Below are 22485 nucleotides of genomic sequence, written 5' to 3' on the forward strand. Positions count from 1 at the left end.
AAATCTCAAGTTCCAAATTTTTGCGATTACAATAATTTCTCTTTTCATAGTTCTTATGTGAAAAAGTAAAAACTGAGTAAATGAAATGGTCTGATGTCAGCTGCATAGATCATTACAAGATATACGCTAAAGAGGGGAGAAACGAAAAAAGAATTTCCGAAATTGAAAATTTATGTTCAAGAAAAACAAGGAATAGTTTAAAAATCTAGGAAATTATGAAGAAAAATTCTATTTTATTCTCGTTGAATATTAAAAACAAAATTTTCAAAATCATTTTTCTTAAAATATAATTTCTCAAAAATTTTCATCTTTGACGAAACACGGTTGTTAAAATGTTATTAAAAATTTGTCTGAAATTTGGCATACATATAGTTTCTAATACTATTTCAAGAATAAATAAATTATAAGTGCAGTGTGAACCAATGTAAGGTCATGCATCTTTTAAACTTTAGAAAAAAATAAAATTCCACAAAAATCTATCATTTTACACTTGAAATCTTGCAGTTTCCAAAAATTCTGCATTAAAGCTCTGCATCAATCCCTAAATTATAAAATAATTTTGTACTATATATTAAGTTTATGCATGAATACCATTTGACTATATAAAAATATTGCTCCAAACATGTTTATTAAAAAAATGAAATGCATCCAAACATTAGTTAAAACCTCTGATCCATTTTATCCATGCGTACTAACTGCATAAAATGGCTTTCAGAGCAAATACCAAAAAAGCGCCCCATTCCCATTTTTTTTTTGAATATTTCAACTCTCATATCCCTTTAAAAACTGTTATACCGGGATAAAAAGTTAAAACTAAGCCTATTTAACTATATATAGCTTAGCAGTTGGTCAATACATCCTAATTATTCAAGCAGATTAATAAAAAACTATTTATAAAAATTTAGAAGTTATAATGGCAATTATTATCAAAAATATAGTTAACATATGTAAAAGCATTTGAAGTTCTATTTTAAAACATAATGGCTGAAAAAAATAAAAACACACATTATATGTGATTTTTATAGAAACAATCTCCATAGAACAACTGTGCCAGCCCCCCCCCCCAAAGAGCTGATTCCGGCTCCATCAATTGACTGCATATTGATCTTATATATATATAATATTTCAAAATTTTTACACAAATAACTGCTTGACTTTCTTATTTAAATTTTTATTGTTTAAACAATTAATCTAACTAAAATTTTCTAAGTAAGGCTAGCTCTGAAAACAATTATGAAGCTTAAATTTTATGCAGTTCTTCGATCCTACGAATTATATACAATAAAAAATGATCTAGGCAGTTTAACGTTTCAATCTTCTCTGATCAAATTTGATTGAATTATAAAGCTTTGAATATTGTTATTTTAGGACAACTGGCATTTTTTTACATCAATCAGCCTTGGAGAAACTTTGAGTACTGATTTACTTGTTTTCTTCAAGTCGATCGATGGAGAAATTTTATTAATCGGCTGCTTTTATCGAGTAGAGATGCTAAAATTTTTCTAAGTCAATTAATTTTAGTCTCAAAAGAGTGGAAGTTTTTGTGTTAAAAATCTTAGCGTCTAAAAAATATTTTTATTAAATATGACTCCCAGGCGGGATAATCTTGTCTGAAAATGTAAAATTCGTTGTCCGTCAGAACATTTTAAACTCAAACTGCATAAAATAGTATTTTTTTTTTTTTTTTTACTTCATTTAAATAATTTTTTCTATTAGAAGTGCATGCCTAATTTTAAGTGCTTGAAAATTAGTGGTTGGATCCTGATCCTGTATATATTAAACTATGTATATACCTTAAATAAAACTGAATTATTAATATAAATATTTTAGAAGGTTACAAAAGTACTTTCCTTGCATTTATTTTTATAGAAAATTTCACTGTTCATTTTTATTTCATACAGACATGAGTTAAAAATTATACTTTTATATGTTTAATTTGCAGTAGGAGTTAATTTAGTCTTTTAATTTTAGCTGATGAAATGTGACAACAACACATTGTTGAAAGCCAACTTTTCCCATGCTCGTGTAACGTGCTCTTGTAGAATGAATTTTATTTTTATTTTGTGCAAAGTAAATTGTTGCAAATATTATTAAAATATTTTTTAATTCATTAAAAATAGAAAATTTGTCTTATAGGTTAAAACATTGGTATCATTGAATTGAGATAATATTTTGAAGATTAAGATGGAATAAAACTTATTTTTGTGTTATAAGATTTTAAGTTGTCTCGAAAAAACTTAAAAAACTCATTTAATTTTTAATAAATTAATTTTAGTTAAAATTTAAAAAAAAATTGCTTATACCTGCACACTTTGCACCCGCCAACATACGCATACATTTATCTTTATTATTTATCACATTAATATATATATATATATATATATATATATATATATATATATATATATATATATATATATATATATATATATATATATATATAATATGTAAACATATAATTGAATCCGAAGGCTGTTTCGAAGAGAGTGAAGACGCTTTGCATTTTTAAATTCGGTTTAATCCATCCCGGGAAGATATAATTTATTTGCAAGAGGCGCGGACAAAGTACGTCCGCTCACAGCAACATATTAGGTAAGAGAAGACAGAAATAAATTATCCTTGGTCTTATATAACATGAGATATTGACAGGGAAAATACTTCTTCATAGTCCTTAAATACAATGAGATTTCGATAGCGATTTTCGCAATTTCTTCCATAAATTTGAATAATGCGGACACTTCTTCCTGATTGTTGATCTCCCCCGATAGATTGATCAATAGAGCCTGTGGCGCCATCTCTGTGCATTAATTTTTATCCTTTCACTCGGAACGTGGGAATCGGTGACGAAAGTATTTTCACAGAACTTTTGTTGCATTAATTAAATAGAAAAAGTGGAATGGGATCTTGGAAATAAGAGAATATTTTAGAATGAAGTTACTATGGGCTAAATTAAGTCAAAAATTTGCGAATTAATTTGGATTTAAATTAATGTTTAAAATATCATTACACACACACACACACACACACACACACACACATATATATATATATTCTTAAATAACTGACTTATATAAACAGTCATCTCGTTTTTCCATACGATATTTGAGTATGGAACTTCGCGCGCAATTGAAGTTAGAAATTAATTGAGATAACTAAATATATAGAAAAAATAAAATGGCAGCAAATTTCATTTTTATTTTTAAGAAGTTTCATTTTAAATCTAACGAATAAAAGTTAAAAGATGTACATTTTATTAAATTCAACTTCTTTATTCTACATTTTGAGCCCCTGGTAATCATTTATCCTGTTTGCGTAATCCTAGTTATATCACTCTAGAGATCTCATTAAAAATAATATTTAATTTACTAACAAAATGTTCTTTATTTCTAAATTGAAAATACTTCTTTTCAATATATATATATATATATATATATATATATATATATATATATATATATATATATATATATATATATATATATATATATATACTCACGCTAATAAGATAACGAATTGAAATGTATGATTTATGCTGTTTCGTGTTTGCAATAATTAGAAATATAATTATACTTGCTGCTTTTGGAAATACTATTTGTGAACTGATCTTTTTCATGACCACTGCAAGTTTTCCGAATTCATAAAAAAATTTGAGTAATGTCATTAAAGATGTTTCATTGGCTCACTTGTAAAATTAATCGCAATAATTTCATACAACTTGGTGCAATATTCTTTTATAGTATTACATATAAATAATAATGCGCTTCCTTGCAAAAACATTTGGTTTTTATTTTTGATTTTAATATATCATAGTGCATACCGTCTCCTTCGTAGAAAATTAGGGAAATTCTAATGAAAATTATTATAATTACAGAATTTCTTTTTCTTCCCATTTATCGGGATCACAAGACAACTTTTGTCTCCATTCCTTCTAAATTGTCATACAAAACAATCCAACTTCTGGTGTATTCCTCTCCCCTCTTCTTCATTGATATTCAGTTTCTTTCTTCCTTTTTTCTTTTCTTTTTCGCATCATTTTTGTGGATGGAAGCCAATTTTTTTCTATGCAATGTGGAAAATTTGGAACGATTCCATTTTTCACTCTGCTTTACAGAATGGATTTAAAAATCTTCACTGTTTCTACTTTATGAGTCGTGAAAAACACAACCTGATTTTGTTTATTTAAGCAGACAAACTTGTCAACATAAATATATTAGTATATTACTTGAATAGTTAGATAGATATATTTCTCTTACATATATATGTGTTACGATAAATGTAATAAACTGGAGTTTATATATAATTATCGGTGGCTATTTAATATTTATCAAATTTACAGGTTAGTTTATAAAATCCTCAACTCGTAATGGGGAAATGTAATAAAAATTCATAACTTTATTTTTTCTTTAGCAATTTTGATCAAAACTTATAACTCATACAATTATCTAATATATATAATGAAAGTAAAGTACAAAGCGACATTTTTATTTAATTTTTTAAATGGAAATATTGTTGTAAGTTTTTATAAACATCGTGATTTTCTTCTCATTCTTAACAGCGTTTAGTGTTATTTCAAAATATTCATTTTTTTTTAAAAATTAAGACCTCGTTGCTCCATAAAATAAACTGAATTTATTACATTCCCGTTACGAGTTGGGGATTTTATAAACTAATCAGTAAATTTCATAAATATTCAATAATTTATCACATTTATTTAGTAAAGATTATGAATAATCACCAGTAATTATATATAATCACCCGCTAGTCACATTTACCATAATATAAATTTTAGTGACCATTTTTCCATACCTCTGACAGGTGTTTGAGCGACGCTTTCTTTTTAACATTAAGGGAATACAGGGTACATATCACACACAGTTTAAGACACAATAAGGGTACATATCACGAAATATTATTAAAAGAGCAGAATCCGAAAATAATAACGCACGTATTAACTTTCATTGAATTTTTAAAAAAATGGTACGATAATACATTAATTGCAGCTCTTAAAAACCTATTCAACGCGGGAACCTCTGGAAAGCCACATTTCTCAGAGATATCTTAAAATGCACGGTGTCTCGTCTTTCTTTTCCCCTTTTTTTAAAAAAATATTAAGTTGATGCTTCATCCGTTCTCCAATCAAAATGAACAGCGTTTTGACTGATCCTTAAACTTCTTTGATCGGATGATTTATTACTACATAAATATTTGCATACGATAGTTTTTATGTACTCAATTAATTAGCATTTCTGAAATAAATTTTTTCATCTACTTTTACAATTGCTTCCTCTAAATCAAAAAATAAGCAATATCTTTAAAACTCCCCAGTTCTCACACTACACGCTTATATCAAATTATAGAATATGAAATTCCTTACCTTTTCAAGCTTTTATTTTTCTTCAAGTTTTAACATTTTTGCAAATATGGGTTTTAAACTACTTTTTTTTCAGTAATTTACGACCCTCTAGATCATCAAATCCACATGTTACCAGCATGAAAAAGAACTTTTAAGAATGTGCTTTCAATTTTAAAAAATCACAGTTGAAACACCATTTGTTATTCTTTTATTAATTTTTTACAGTTTCCAACAGTTCTCCTACTCTCTATATTTTTGCGATTTTCAACTACTAAACGTCGTTTGAGGCCCCATCTTGTATGGCAGCGGTTCTTAACCTATGGGTCGCGACCCAAAATTGGGTCGCGAAGCATATTTCTTGGGTCGCGCTGAGTCGAACCAAAAAAGTTAGTAATACACCAAATTTCAGACATTTTAGAAATGACGACTTGAATAAATATCAACAATCGAAAATGAATGTGATTAACAAGATCAAAAAATATCAGCTGATTAAAAAGCGAGAGCAAAAAAAGTACGTGTGATGATAATAACGGTGAGAACTAAATGGAGCAAAGCTGGTGAGGGCGTACAAGAGAAGATTCGAAGATCTTTCAAAATGTATTCAAGCACAAGGTTCTCATTAAAACTGTATGACTTACCTTTAAAATTTAAAAGACTTAACATATGTATTGATATTTCTTTTTTTTTAGGAATAAGTTAAAATGTCAATTATTTTCAAAAAGTTATAAATATATTTTAATTTGGTCAATAAAAATTATTAAAAAAACTTGATTATTAATTAAATTTTTCTTGGATCGAAAAGTACTTTTGTTTATCTTTATTATTAAAAAAATAAATAAAAAATTTGTAAGTTGAAAAAAATCATCATCGTAGGATTGAAGATTTTTTAAAAATACGATCTAAAATAAAGCAATGAAAAAATTTTGACTTTTTTTTGAGTCGCGACATGAACATATTTCTCAAATTTGGGTCGCAGCTTAAAAAGGTTAAGAACCACTGTTGTATGGTGATTCCTTATCCTCTTGATGCCTACTGTCACCCCTCTGAATTCGTTGGTCGAATTCGGCAACACCCTGCATATTGCACTTAAATTCAAAACGTTTATTTTGTTCACTTAGAAAAAAAGTTTAAAATAAAAAAAATAGCTTTGATAATTTTAATTTTTTTAAAAATATGTTTTAATATAAAAACTATGCAAAATATGAGCTTAAACTCATATAATAATTCGCAATAATTTATTGAGTTATATTTTTAAAAAATAGTTATATCTCCTTTTTTTAAACTGAATACAATCCTTTAAGATTTAATTACTACGAAATTTCTGGAGAGGTAACTTCTCACACCCAACTTAAGTCAAAAAATTCTTCAGTTTAAGAGTTTCCTGGAAGCCTGAACAGCTTTATAAATTTTTCTTATGTTTTATCTTATTCGAATGAAGCAACTACAATTCTACGAGATTTCTTTTCTCCTATTTTTTAAAAAGAAAACCCCGATCAGTATAGGGTTACATATAACAGGGTTATTTCTAGAAGTAAAAGTTTAGTGTAGTTAAAAATATTTCTATTAGTTTTTTTTATATATACTCGGTATAATAACTGTATGTTTTGGCACATTTTGAAATGATCAGAGATATGATTTTCTTCGATTTTTTTAGTGTAAAAGAGCAATTTACCTATTATTTTTATCCTATTTTCTCTTTTTAACTCCAATTGCAATGGACTAATTTGCCAGCTGTACCATTTCATAAAGCATTATTATGGATATTAGCAGGATAAATATTTATTATCACAGAAAGTAGTTTATGTTTTAGATGCAAATTCTTATATATTTATGCGAAAACTTCTGAGGGACGAATCTATTTAGCAGCCTATATTTTTATGAATGAGAGAGAGAGAAAGAGCGTAGCAATAACACTGAATTGTGCAATATTTATTTATACGCAATATGCATTGATATGTACATCATAAAATTTCTTTTGAAAAAATAAAGCAAATAGATTTTCTGAATTACAACTAGACTCACTCTACGTATCTGAATGAGGCCCAGAATGAATTTAAAACTAGGTATGCACCCATCCAGAAAGTATAATCATTTCAAACTGGAACATTAATGGTATTATTTTAATGATAATATAATTCAAAACAAAATAATGAAATTCATTATACCATAAATGTTGGGAAAATGGACTCCTTCAGGAAATTACTTTTTAAAAATTAAATTTGATTACAGTAGAACTTCAATTGTTTGAAATCATTTACGAGAATTTTTAATTATTTATTCCTATCGATTAGGAGAAATAAGGAAAAAATAAAGAAAAATATCAAAATCTGAAAAATAATAATGTAAGTGATATAAACTAAAGTATTGTACATACATATTATATAATTTATACGCAATTTTAGTAAATGTGTATGTAATGGAGGTTCACGCGCAATTTAATTCGTCGTTTATTTTTAATGTACATTTTATAGTGCTTACACTCTATACTAATACTGATAATATTTGTTGAACTTAATTTTATGGATTAAAATTGTTTTTACATTCTGATATAGCTTTTGCTAAATTTTTAAACTTCACCGCGTCGTCTAAATGTCCGTATAGAATAGTTCGAATCTGACCGTTCCCTGTTTAATTTGGAACGTTGAAATTTTAATGTACTTTTGGAGAAATAAAACTAAGTATAGAAAAAGTGTCGAGTATGGAAAAAGTATAAAAGTATAGGAAAAGCATTTAAATAGTTACAAAAAAAAATTCGAACTCACAAATTTTGATCAATGTCTACGTTTTACACTTCCATAGGTTCGAAAAACACATTTTTGGAAAATGTCTCTCTGCCTTTTTATCTATCTGACCTTGACAAAGATAACTGGAAACGCTTTGAACTAGATTAATAAAATTGGTGTACGGTGTTGACACCAAATTTCTATCAAATTTTGAACAAAATTCAGGAGAAGTCTATCGGTCTTACTGTTCGGATATAAGTTAGCATTATGTTAACTTATATCAATATATATAATCTTCAAAACGAAAAGAGCTTGATGAATAAGATTCGGTACAAAGATTTAACATCTATATCGAATTTAGAGCCGAATTCAATGAGTAGTCGAACGCCTATGAATATGTATTTTCAGAAGCATGTAAACGCAATGTCAAATATATCAATTATGCTATTTGATTTTATAACTTCATTTGTAGTTCTGTGTCGAATTTAGTTTCAATTGGATGAGAAAAAAACCGCGTCTAAAATATAAATTCTTCTTTATTAGCGAGAATGCGGGAAAGTTTTGAGGAGGCTATGCCCATTAGTTATCCTTAATTTAAACATTGGACGAACCCGAAATTTTTTATTCAAATGAAAGACCATCTTTTTCAAGTCGGAGCAAAAGGTGAAAAACCTCGAAGTCTGAAGACTTAAGAAGAAAAAAATAACATACATTAACTTTTTCTTTTAATAGCATTAAGTGAAGAAAAAATATTTTGAAGCTAAAAGAAAAGTTTGGCTTTTGATTTCAAACGTCTGAAGCAATAGATCTCGTTCGTGAAGGCAAAAGCCTCTCAGCATTTGCCACGCTCTCATATCCAAAGGAAAGGGATAGGATAGTTGGGGGTGTACGCAAATAAATTTGGCATGATATGCCCAAGATAAAAGGGGTCACTGTCATCTTTTCCAAAAATACAAGGTGATCTTGGCAGCGGTTATCGGCTAAAGGATTTTTACGGTTTTCGCAAGTTTATTTGCTTTAGATTGTTTATGTATTTTTGTTTTTGTTTTATATTTTCAGTACACTCTGGAGAGCTTCACCGAAATGCGTCAAGTATCTTGGAGTTTCGAACCCTACACGGGTGAGTGTATATTCTTCCAGTAAGATTGTTTATCCAGAAAATATTTTTTTAAAAACATTTCATTTAAATATACCTTGGCTGGAAGGTTGACGCGGCATGTTGAAAAACGGCGGTCCATTCAGATGATTCGTCGGCTCTTTCAGATTTCGTAATGGCTGTGTTGATGGAAAAGTGAGAAGTCTGTTTTCTGAAGCCGGCGTGCTTATGTATATCCCAGTTTACGAAAAGAGAATATTAAATTAAATCTTAAATGTGAAGAGAAAAGGGATTTCTTTTCGCACATTATGTATGTGATTAGAGAGGCCTGAAGGGGTATTGGCTACTCTAATACAGAAAAGAAAACATTACACAATGGAACCTCGCTTAACAAACATAATTCGTTCCTGAATCTTGCTCGTTAGTGAAACAACTTTTTTTTTCGTAGGAATCCACGCAAAAAAGAACAATATGTACCATTCTGAAAAAAAAATTTATAATAAAGTACTTTATTGTTTATAATGCAAGCTTTTGACAAAAAATTATTTAAATACATTTGTTTTTATGTTTAAAAATTTGGAGAAATGAGATTCAGCAATATCGTTAAATGAATTTGTAGTAGCATATAGCACTAGCTTATTAAGGTGAAGATTCTCAACGTACGATGGAATAAGTTCCTGTGCTTTCAACATCTCCCCATTGATCTGTTGTATTTATTGTTCTTTCTTTTCCTGACCAACGCCCGCAGTTTTTTGCTGTGGGCTTATGGTCACAGAATTCTCTTTGACCATAAACTCTTCGATAATTCTCAATATGTTCTTCTATCAGCTCATTAATGCTGTTGCTATCTCAAGCCCCAAGTAAAAAAATGTTGGCCAAATATAAAATCTCGTCGATTAGATAGGTATTTGCTCTTCGGAATCACGTTCGACAACCCTATCCGATCTAAATTTCTTCCATGCTGATATGAGATTCACTTCAATAAAGTGCTCAATACAGACTGATACAGACTAATCCAGTATGTGACGGTGTCTATCTCCTCGCTATTCATTCTGCGAACCACGATCGTTAAGCGGGTCACATTTTTCGATTTTGTTTTGCTCGTTATACAAAGTGCTTGTTAAAAATTTGACTCTACAGGGTGTCCATTCTAATAGCCAAATAGCAAAGTTGTTAGAAATAGGTATATATTTCAGTAAAAAAAATACTTTAAATTAAATAAAGCATTAATTATAATTCTTTTATTATGTGTTATATTTCTTGTTACCTACATCACTATGTTGTTACATTTTTCTGTTAAACATTTTGTGGAATAGAGATTTTTATACTGTCTGCCCGCCCTTTTAGCCACATTTCTGTCAAAATAAGACCGTCATTCCTCTTTTTACCGAATTCGCTTGTATTTCCAATTTGAATTTAAGAAAATACTTTTGATTAAAAAGGACTTCAAACCGTCATAATTTAAATTTCATGTTATTTGATATATTGGTGTATAGTTTACCCCCCCCCCACCCCCACCCCGCTCTCCTCTATTCCAGGCAACTGCCACCTAGCAGCTGAACTCGGTGATTTTATCTCGGGTTCAGGGAACTTAATTTATTATGGAAGAATGACTATGAATACAGTATGTTTCATCATGCTTTCTGTGAAGTCGCTATCTCGAGCAGCTATGAATTTTTGCCATTGTTAACACATTAAGCGCCAAGCTGACGTTTCCTTTCTTTCCATCTGACGCGCGATTTCTGCCGATTTTTTCGATGCTTAGATTCATTTTACACACAAGGTGTTTACAGTAATTTAATGCAATCCATTAAAATATTTTGATTAGAAATATTTAGTCGCATTTATTAAGGTGTTATAGAATATATATATATCATCGTGATTTGTAACATATCCCCCCCCTTAATATATAAATTTTGCTTTGCGAAATTCTTGATAATAAATAAAGTTTTTCTATCTGTATGTAAATATAAACCGTCTTTTAATATGCTATTATTTGAATAATGTTACATTATTGCTCCTTTTCTTCTTTTTCCCCTCCTTATAATTATATTGCATCAGAAATTGAATGAAAAATCGATTCCAAATTTTCTATTTCATAAAGATGGACGAAGTTAAATAATAAGATTGAACAAAATTTAGTTCAGTTTCAATAATTTTAATATGTGACGAATGAATATGGGATTCAGCTGGTTTCCTCTTTTGACTGATGGAATTTATTTCTGTCATTTTTTTAAAAGGTGGGCCTCTAGACGAAGTGAATGAATCCGATCCTCCTCCTGAACCTTGGGATATTGAATGTCCTTTGCCCAAACCTTTCCAAGTACATTCCATGACTATAGATATTCCACACACCGACGTCTTGATGACGTGTCACGTATGCGGTGGTATTGGAAGCAAAAGGTGCACGGCCTGCTCTGCTGCAGGATGGGTGAGTTTCATAACAAAAAGTAAATGTAAATGTTGTGTGTCATTACATTCACATGAAATATGGAATTATGGAAGAAAACAAATCATGGCAAAATCTACTTACATGCGATATTGCTATTTATGTTTCTTATTTGAAGCATAGAAAAGGTATTATAATCATCAAATAACTCAAACTCAAGATTTTGGTGAATCTGCATTTTAAAGCTCCCTGAGTTCGAAAAACACATTTTTGTAAAATATCTGCCTGTAACAAAGATAACCCGAAAACACTTTGATATTTGCGGATGAAATTTGGTATTTAGGCTTTACACCATTTTTTAAAATTTCTATCAAATACTGATGTTCCCTACATAATCATTTATATATCATATATATATTTATCAATTATTATATCATAAGGCCTATAAATGTCAGTAATGAATTTCTTTAATAAAATACTTGTTAACCAAAATTCCTGTTAACATCAGCGAATAGGGTCACTCTGTATAAATATTTTCTCAATTTTTATAAATAATTTTTGAATTATTAATTTGAGGGGGGATAAAGAGTTCAGAAACTTAATAGTTTTGAATTAATTAGCCACTTTTAAAGCTAGTATTCTTTAAATTAAATTTTAGGAGTTACAAGACATTTTTTTCAACGTATTTAATAGAAAATATTTACAGAGGAATTAGCATATTATTACATAAATTTAAAACAACTGAACAGCGATTTTCTAAAATTTTAGCTTGCAAAAACGCCGAAATGGTAATTTCTAAGCATGCATACAGACATTTTAATGCTCTTAACTATGGAAGTTTATTTGGTGAATGGCAAAATCAGGTCTTAATTTCGCTGGCGCATAAAGAATATAATCCACGTCACGTCAATTTTAAATGTTAAGCACAGGTATAATACCAAATTTATAAGACCATATCAATTTTTGCTCTAGGAAAGATGCTCTCTTTGTCTTGGTGATGGACACAAAGTATCCTTACAAGGGTACAGAGAGCGTTGCTATCGGTGTCTGGGCACTGGAAGAAAAAAGTAAGACCTTTTCACACATTTATTTTGTCGACATTTCCAAACAGTGCTTCTTATATTCTTGTGTATTCGAATCTACAAATTTCGTGTATATCCGAATCTGTATACTTTTAGCTATATTTCATCTCTTCTATTCTATATTTTATTTTCTTATATTCTTGTGTTTCCTAGTTCTATTCTTGTGTATTATATTCTATTTGCATACAACAGCTTCCAAACAGTGCTTATTGAATATGCCAAATATGTCACAACTGCAGCGGATATAATTTAATTGTTCATAGAATTTATTAGATAATAACTGAAACTGTTCTTTAATCGAAATTCCACAGGATGTTGAAAAATGTTCTGTGGAAATAAAGAAGTGATACTAATTTTAATATTTTTTAAAAGTCTTTTTCCTTTCGTAATCATGTATAACTAGTGCCTGTTTTAGGAGAAATAATATTTTAAAAAATGCATGCAACCATTTCGATTTTATATGACTTTTACACTATTTATTCTTTTGTATATGTATGAAAGCATTAAAAGTCATCAAAAAATTCTTATCTTCATGAATTTTCTTAAATCCAAGGGAACATTTCTTTATTTCATTTCTAATTGTGTGTCCATCTGTCTGTTTGAGTATTAGATAAAAAGAAAATAGATTAATAAAAGTTGATACTGTTAATCGGATTTCCTGTACACTGATTTTCATGTCTTTCAAACGAATTTGTAGCATGCATCTCTGCCTCTCTATATTTAATTTCTGCCTTTCTATATTATAAATTACTCTATAAACTCTGCCTTTAAATAATCTCTGTCTCTCTAAAATACTATTCTCTTTAGATTTTGCTGTTGTTATTGCCTAGTAAACAATCGAGTTAACAAACGATTTGCAAAAAATTATATAATGTGGAAATTTAATAATCTATTTTTTACATGTAATATTCAAAGCTACCATATTAGGTGGAGATTATATGCGCTTGCTATCATTTCTCAGTATACACTGAAGAACCAGAAAAATTGGTACACCTACCTAATATCATGCAGAAACACGCACGAGTAAGCGCCACGAAATCTCAAATTGGCATGGCTTGGACTCGACTAACTTTTGAATCAATTCAACTCTTCTGAAAAGCGCATTGTTAGGCATTATAGATATTTTCAATACTGTTTGTGTCTGGGGTTTTAGATGACCAATAGAAATGTATAAAGACAGAAGAGTGTTCCTGGAGTCACTCAGAAGAAATTGTCGTCTTGTGTCGTGTTATATTGCTGGAATTGTCTAAACACGTCGAATTGCGCAATGGAAATTGGATGTGGTTCTTGTATTGAATTTGGTTGGAGGAGTGTCTGACCTCGGCTTATCTCCTGTTATGATAAAGCTGGAAAAGAGCTTTGCCTTCATTGTTTTTCCGTGACCATACACATAAATATGTGTAAGTAAACGGATACCTGTCGCTTGTGAGATTCATCTCTTGACATACCAAGGGCTCCAAGTCACGCCAACTGCCCATACCCTCTCAGACACCAAACTGAACCATTTTCTGTTGACATGTAAAATCCATGGAAGTAAAGACATGTAAAGTCCATACAAATGAAAAAAAGATTCGTCAGGCAATTCTATATGTTTCAGGCCATCAAGAGTCCAATAGAAGTGTTTTAGATCCCAGGCAAGGCGTAAAGTTTTGTGACGTTCAGTTAAAATGGTACACGAGTCTACTTTCGATTCCAAAAGTCCATATCAATGATGGTCTGTTGAATAGTTCGCAATTGACACTTGTTGATGCCCAGTTTTGAGATCCGCGGCAATTTGAGGAAATGTTGCAAGTCTATCCCATTTAAGGATTCTCCTCAATCGTCGATTATCCTATTCTTTCAACATCTTTTTCTGGTTGCAACAATTTCGGAGATTTGATATTTTAACGGATATTCGATATTCATGGTACATTCGTGAAGTCGTCGTAGATTTGAATTCAAATTTCATCACTACCCTTGAATATGCCGTGTCTCATCTCTAGTATGTCTACTTTAACGTCATATACAAAATTACTTAAATCTTAATAATCTGCCATTGTAACATTAAGAACCGATCTAACAGCTTTGCCAGACGCCTACTGTCTTATACAGACCACATCATCTTACGCGGAGTGGCTGTATAGCTTCGTCATTAGCGCTTATGCACATCTATATACCAGTTTTTTTGGCTTTTCAGCAAATTTCAAAAATGAGTTTATTATTTTGCGAAAATTCAAATTTAGGGAACAAAATTTCTATTATAGTTTTTATTGCAAAATGTTCAAAATATTTGTTCTCAAATTCTGCTGAACATTTCATTTAAAAAAAATGAATTCAAATCTTCAAATCTTTTTTCTTTTCAGATGTTGGAAATGCAATGGAGAAACAATAGCGGTTTGCTTAACATGCAGCGGGACTGGACAAATTCGTTGCTTCATAAACATCACAATATCGTGGTATGTTCTGACTCATTGCTACGCAGAAAAATTGTTGTCAAACTCGGCAAATAAATATTTATGAAATTTAGGCATCACAATTTCATTGAATTTTGGTTTCAAATCTGAAATACATTAGATCTTCATTATGCCAATTTGCGTAAGATTATATTGTACTTATTCTATTTCTGTAAAGAGAATGGAAGAAACAAAAATATATTTTCTTTCAGGAATTTAAAAAATGTTCAGACCTCCTTTCAGTTTCAATTTGAAATCCAGAAATGTTGTACCGCTTAAACTCCGGTCAAATCTGTAGCAAGTACTTCGATAGCAATAGATTGTTTGAAAAAGTTAGGACAAATAATTTCTGTTTAGTTAGATACTCTTTGATGAAATCATCTGCTTTAAAAGGTAGGTTATTGATATTTATGTCTAGCGGGCAATTTGAATAAATTTAATTAATAAATTATTATAAATCTTTTGACATATTTCCATATTTGCTAAACCGTGAGCTGTTTGTGACCTTTGTTACCTATTTGCTAGACCGTGAGACCTTTGTTACGCACATACTCGTGATTTACATGGAATTGAATTATGTTTTATGGCAGTTTGTATTTTGTGTGGGTTTTTTTATGGTAGACATAAGATTTTTATCAATGAGATAGTGCTTGAATTTCATCTTCAACGATCAAACAGAAAAGAAAAACCTGTACTTTTGCAGAAAAGAAAAGCAGCATCTATTTCTGATGTAAACAATTTCAGTGTAAAATTTGGTAAAATTAATTAGCAGCAATTATACAATGGATTTCAAAGTCGGTATGATGCGCCATTTTTGTGTTTCCTGCTACTTGCTTCTTGAAATGATTAAATGACCAAGTTAAAAAAAAATGTAACAATTTTTCCAAAAACTTTATGGTCGGTCGGTTTTCTTTTTTAACTGAATTTTTATTCGTCGATTTTCTGTCATATAAGTTGAGAATATTGCTTTTGTGACATCAAGTACTCAAATATTATTTGTCATCTTCAATGGAATTGTCTCCAAATATTTGTATTGGGAGATATTTACGAAACATTACGAATTTTTAATGCTTTATGATTATAAAAATTTATTTATGCATCATCAGTAGTCGGTTGGGACAACGGTTGCTGAGTGTGAGAGATGATGAAGATGAGTTGGCTCAATTTTTGATTAATAAACTGCTGAATATTTGTCCATTTTACAGGCAAAATCCATAAGGAGGTGATTGTTTGTCGATTGCATTATTGCTCCAGTTGCTATTTTGTCGTTTAATTAAAAAATTTGACACGTGAAAGTGGAAAATTTATTACAAAATTGAAATTTTGCCTCATTAAATAATCGGCTACATAGATAACAAATGCTACATAGTACATGCGTAGCCAGAGATTTTTATAAAATTTGTGAATTTTAGAATAAGTTAATTTTACCACCGGTACAAGTATAATAATTTACTCGTAATGTTTACTGATATTCTAATAAGATAAAACTTAATAAACAGAAAATACAGAAATGGAAAAGTAAGTGTGTTGTATTGAGATGATGCTAAACGAAGTACCGTTGGTAGGTTTAAATGATTTACATTATTTAAAAGGCTTTCATTCTGAGATAGTATTCTGTGATACAAAAATGATTGAAATCAATAATATCTCAATTTTATTTTAGGTCGAATCACATGGACAGCGATATTTTGGAACCTTCAGACGCTTTGGCTGTCAGTGAAAAACTGGAATATGCTAATGGATATTTAGTTTTCCAGGATGAAAAACCATCGGTATTAACACTTCCATGCGATTTTTTTTATTCAACTACAAATTCATCGAAGCGGGTATAAATTTCTGGGAGTTATAGAAACTAAATTATTAAAGAGTAGGGTTTAAAATGAGAAAGGGAAGCACATAAGTGAAAAAAAAACTTTTATATCATAAAAATAAATCGATCATAATATGGTTTCTGAATCTATTAAAAATCGCAGATTTACTTTCTGCGACTTAGCAGATCCCTTAACAGGGCAACGAAAGCTCGCCAAGAGCATCGGTTAGGATTGTCAGGAGTCGAGCCCTAACAGAGACAGCGCCAAAATTCTTGACCCTTGAATTCAGAAACCTTCATTTTTGTCTCTAAAGTCACCACGTTCGCTATCAAATGATTGCGGAGTCTGCATTCATTTGAAAATCATTACAATATCTAAAAAACTCTCTTCCTTACTATGCAACAAACTACGCAGGGAAGCAATATGAATGATTCGTAACAAGAAATATCAAATTTATATTCCGTCTAATCAAGAAAGTATATAATCATAGAATTTCCCTAACACCAGCGATTGCATTAACAAAGCATACGAATTAAACAGTGTCACCAATTTTCTAAATAAACAGCATTATCCATTTCATTAAAATGATATTTTCCATAAATGATCTTTTTCAATGAAAGTTTCAGAGTAAAATGAGCTACTCAAATCTCTCTCTCTCCATATATATATATATAATATACAGAATGGCCTTATAATTAAAATGACCCTATTCAGAGTCCTCAAGAGTCAGCTCTACCCATCGATTTTGATGAAACTTAGTATATGCGTTATATTGATCATGGGAAAAAGATTTCTATAATAAAAAATATTTCAAATTTTGACCATCAGAGGTCACTTTTTAATACTTCCTCTTACAAATAAGTGAAATCTATAAAGAGACTTGCAGTCAAAACCCGAAAATCATTCTGCGTGCCTTTGTCATTGTTGATCATGTCCGTACAGATGTAAGATTGAGCTTTACTGGTAAAACTGGGTTACAAAAACGGCAACAATAGCTTAGCTGCATTGTGTAAGAATCATTGGAAACGATATTAAGGGATTGCGAAAACGGTCAATATCGAATAAAGGTTTGATGAAGATGGTTAGGAAATTTGAAGAGACTGGAGATTTGGGTGTCTGCCAGGAAGAGGACGGAAACCTGTTGCGAATGAAACTGTCGAAGAAGACGCACTGTTGTGATGAAAAGAGCCGCCAGTTTCAGCTATTCTTCAGCAAATGCTCGATCGGTGTCGTGTGAGTTGGCGAATCCGTGGTCGGTAGTACTAAAAATTCTGCGATCCATTTTAAAATGATATTCGCATAAGATCCATGTGGTGCAAATGCTGCCACCAAACACGCTATGAATTTGTTAGCCGAAGTTTGACGAGAATGGAAAATTGATGACGCGTGGCCTTGATAAATTCTATAATCAGATGAGACGTACTTCTCTTTACATAGGGTTGTGAATAATTGTGGGGATTGTGTGATATTGTGTGGGGATTCCTAATGACCTGCACCAACAACAACTGATTGCGTGACTGCATGGTGTGAATTTACTGCTTATTTTATCCTTGGACCGTTTTTCTTTGATCCTTCTCTCAAGGTCCTAAAACATGCTCTGTCACGAGTGCACGGTGTAGTGAACTCCTTTGAACCATTCTCTCCTTCGAACTCCTTCCAAGCCATTCTTGCTTTATAGGAATAGCAATGTTTGAAGACTACTGCTTAGTGCAAGATGGAGCAATTCCATGCGTTGGGTGCCAAGTCAAAAAGCTGCTTCGTGATAACTTTGGAGAAAATCGAGAAATGTCTTGAGCTTTTCCAGATTCTTGGTCTCCTCATTCACCCAACTTAAATCCCTGCGATTTCTGGTTGTGGGGATTACTAAAAGACCGTGTTTATGGGGGAGGAATTCAGACTTTACGAGGGTTGAAAACCAGCATAATACGCCATGTTACTGCAATCCCTCAAGGGTTTTTTTTCGCTCCACCAAAATACTATAATGCATTTTCAACACTTAATTAATATCAATGGAGAAGGCATTGAATACATTCTGTAATTAAATAAATTTTAATTATTCTGAAAGATTTTTTTGTCCATCTTTAAGCTGCACAATTCCCCTTGGTGGTCAAAATTTGAACTATTTTTCTTATTGCAGAAGTCTTTTCCTCATGATCCATATAACGTATATATTAAGTTTCATCAAAATCCGATAGGCAGAATGGATTTTAGAGGGGATTGAATTGCATCACTTTAATTACAACCATCCTGTTCGTGGTTGGACATTCATTACTTGCTGTATTACTAGTATTTTCTCTATCTAGTAATACTGGTAGTATCTCTAGTATTATTACTTATTGTTGAATGGCAACAGCAAATTTAAACACACCATCATACGAATTTCAGACAGCTTCATTCAACGTTTTTACAACTGCATTGAATACAATTCATTGCTTAGGTAATTAATAAAATTGCAAAATATTATTAGAAATGCTCTGAAATGGTTTGTTGCAAGCTAATTGTCCACTTTCAAATCTATAATTTTCTAATGTATTTTTCTATCAGATAACAAATGTGAAATTGGTTTATCATTTGGCCACAAACATTATAACCATCTAATGAATTGAATAACCCAGTATTATTCTAACTCTCATAGAAATCTGCATGTTTATTTAAAACATCTTGCAAAATTTAATTAGAGTAGAATATAGAATACAGTTTTTTCTCTTATGTTGTAATTGTAGATTCCATCTGTGAATTTTCCTGTGAAAGACTTGCAAATGATTGCTACAGCGATTCTCGAAAAACATCGAAACATTTCGTTTTCAGAAAAACTACTTTTACAAGTAAGTACTATGTAGTATGTAGGGATTTGTGTATTAGTTGATTGAAGAAAAAGATATATATTTTTTAATTTCTAGAGAGAATAAAAATCATTTCCACATATAATGCAATTCGAAATTCCATAAAAAAGTGCAAAATATTTTGTTCAGTTAATTAACATGTCAAAAATAAAAAGAATTATCAAACGATACGAAAGAAAAAAAGAAGGTTAAGAAAAAGGTGATCTAATAGAATGCATGTTAGCAGTGACCACGTTTTATATTTGATTTACACATCACCGTATTGATCATAAAAATCTAGTGTCATTCGAATTCACAAGTACCATTCTTTCTATAGAAAGAAAGAACTGTCAAGCTAATTAGCAAATAAAACTTAAAAAATGTTGATGTTTTTAATAAATTCGCTGAAAAAAGTATTTTGATTGCATATCTTTTAGCTAATGAATCAAAGATAACATGATTGCATAGGCGTGAAATAAGCATTAATAATGGTTCATGTTCAGATATAAGGACAGTAGTCTACCTCATCATAATAAATAGAGAATGCATTTACACGCCCTACATATATTGATAGAGTGTTGAAATTCTAATTACAGCTATTTTTTTTTTTTTTAAATCTTCTTGGTTAACTTTTATCGGAACTTTTACGGATTTATCGGGGAACATCCGTAGGAATTTTTTTTTTTTTTAAATTTTTAAGAACCATTGATTTTTATGGATATATTTAGATTTCAATAATGTTTTTTTACTGACTTTTCTCACTTTTACTTAATCGTATGGAATTCAAATTATTATATTGATAACTTTTTCTTAAATACCATTTAGTGTAATTATTTTTAGAGCAGAATATTTTCGATATTTTCAGATTTACTTCAGATATTTAAACCATATGTTTGACGCAGTTTAGACAAAATACAGTATTTGCGTCACTAAATCTAAACAACATGTCAGTCATCAAAATAAATATTCTTTAACATGTATTACTATCTTGGATAAGATCTATATTAAGTCCAAAAATTATGTATTACAAGAATCTGATGTGACAGGTTCATTTTATAAACTAAGTTTACATAAATCGCATTCACTTTGAGAAAGCAGCTTTTATGAAAAATGTATCTTTCTTGAAATTCAACATACAAACATATTCACTGTGCTCAAAGAATACTATAAATATTATGAATTTTTTGACTGCACAGTTGTGATATAAGCCAACAGCAAGCATTTCTATACCTGTTTTTTATTATTATTATTATTATTATTATTTGCAGAGGCATGGCGTGTGGGCTATTCCAGTAAATAAAGTGACATACGAGTGGAAACAAAGGCAAGACGTATTCTTCATTTACGGTACCAAAAACGAAGTATATGCACCGGATTTTCCAGAGAGCCTGTGCTGCTGTTGTGCCATATCATAACAAAACGTTAAGACTGCATGGCCTTAAGTGAACCTCCCAGGATACTTCTCCCTCTTTTATAAACTATAATCTATTAATAATACATTATCTAATTTATAGTCACCCTAAATGCATTTGGATGCATTGAAAACCTTCTGTAATATTTTATTTGCCACACATATTTCAGTATGATTTTTAAGATAAAACACAGTGTTTGAGCTTTTTAATTTATATGAATTTAAAAAAAAAAGCCACGAAGATTTTTTTAAATATTAGATCAACAATGATAAGAATTTAACATAATTTTTAGTATAATTTAAAATTTAGCATCAATTTTAAATAATAATAACTAAAAATAACTTTTTTCCTTTCCATTCAAAATGTTAAAATTACTTAAAGTATTTGGACACTTACTGAAATTTGATGAAAGTTCACATTTTTTTCTGACTAAATATTGTTAATAAGATATTTCAACAAATATCTTGATAATTTTGATTTAGAAATTCAAATTAAATGCTGAAGTTTTTTGGGAGAATGTACTGGCAAGATTTTTTTTCATTTTTTATGTAATTTTTTAAAATAAAATCTAATAAAGTAAAAGTTAATTTGTCGAAATAATTTATCATTTCTTTTCTTTCATTACATTCAAAACTATCTAAAATTAACAACTTTTTATCAAAAACAAGTTGTATAAAATATTTCCATTAGAAAAAGACTTGTAACAGGTCCAAAAAATAAGATACGCATGCTTTTTGGGGCGATTGCATATTTTGAATTTCGCAAATACGTTGAATATGAATGCTATAATTGAAAAAAGTTTATCTTTCTCACAAGCGAATGTTAGATATTAAGAATATGCATTTTATTTATATGCGTGCCATTTAAATGTTTCTGTATTTGCTTTAAATTTTTTGTATCCTTTAAAAATGTAAAAATTTCTAGCAAAATAAATTATAGATTCTTGAATTGATTAAACTGATTGGATGTTACCCTAATTGCAATGAATACAAACACTGTTCAAAAATGAAATGATCTGTCATAAATACTATCTGAGAGATTACCAGTAATTTTATAAACAAATCGCATTGATTTAATGAAGAAGTAATGCCAATAATCTCAACAAAGTAGCACAAGCCTTATAAGCATCAATAAATAGCCCAAAACTAAATAATCCATAATGAAATGTTGAAAGCATACATGCTTTTATCAATATACAGCGCTACAATTTCAAGATTATTTGAAATGTCTGGAAAAAAAGTAAATGCTCTTCTGTAATTTTCCACTAATGTTACCAAGCATGGATTAATTTGTACATATTTTATTTTGTTTGCACATTTCTGCCGTGTACTGCTCTCTTCGGAGAAAGTTTGCCGTAACGCCCTG

General features: G+C 30.0%; 1 protein-coding gene across 1 annotated transcript in view; it reads left to right on the forward strand.

Annotated features, from left to right (window-relative positions):
• The window catches only part of LOC129965382 (protein SSUH2 homolog), a 42844-nt gene extending 21472 nt beyond the window's left edge, over nt 1-21372 (forward strand). The window contains exons 5-11 of the mRNA XM_056079216.1: nt 9136-9196; nt 11413-11603; nt 12534-12628; nt 14986-15078; nt 16739-16847; nt 19610-19711; nt 20977-21372. Of these exons, the coding sequence (XP_055935191.1) occupies nt 9136-9196; nt 11413-11603; nt 12534-12628; nt 14986-15078; nt 16739-16847; nt 19610-19711; nt 20977-21123 (798 nt within the window). The 3' untranslated portion in view covers nt 21124-21372. The remainder of the gene's footprint in view (nt 1-9135; nt 9197-11412; nt 11604-12533; nt 12629-14985; nt 15079-16738; nt 16848-19609; nt 19712-20976) is intronic.
• The last annotated feature ends 1113 nt before the right edge of the window (nt 21373-22485 follow it).

Source organism: Argiope bruennichi, chromosome 4, assembly GCF_947563725.1.
Source record: "Argiope bruennichi chromosome 4, qqArgBrue1.1, whole genome shotgun sequence".
Taxonomy (NCBI): Eukaryota; Metazoa; Arthropoda; class Arachnida; order Araneae; family Araneidae; genus Argiope; species Argiope bruennichi.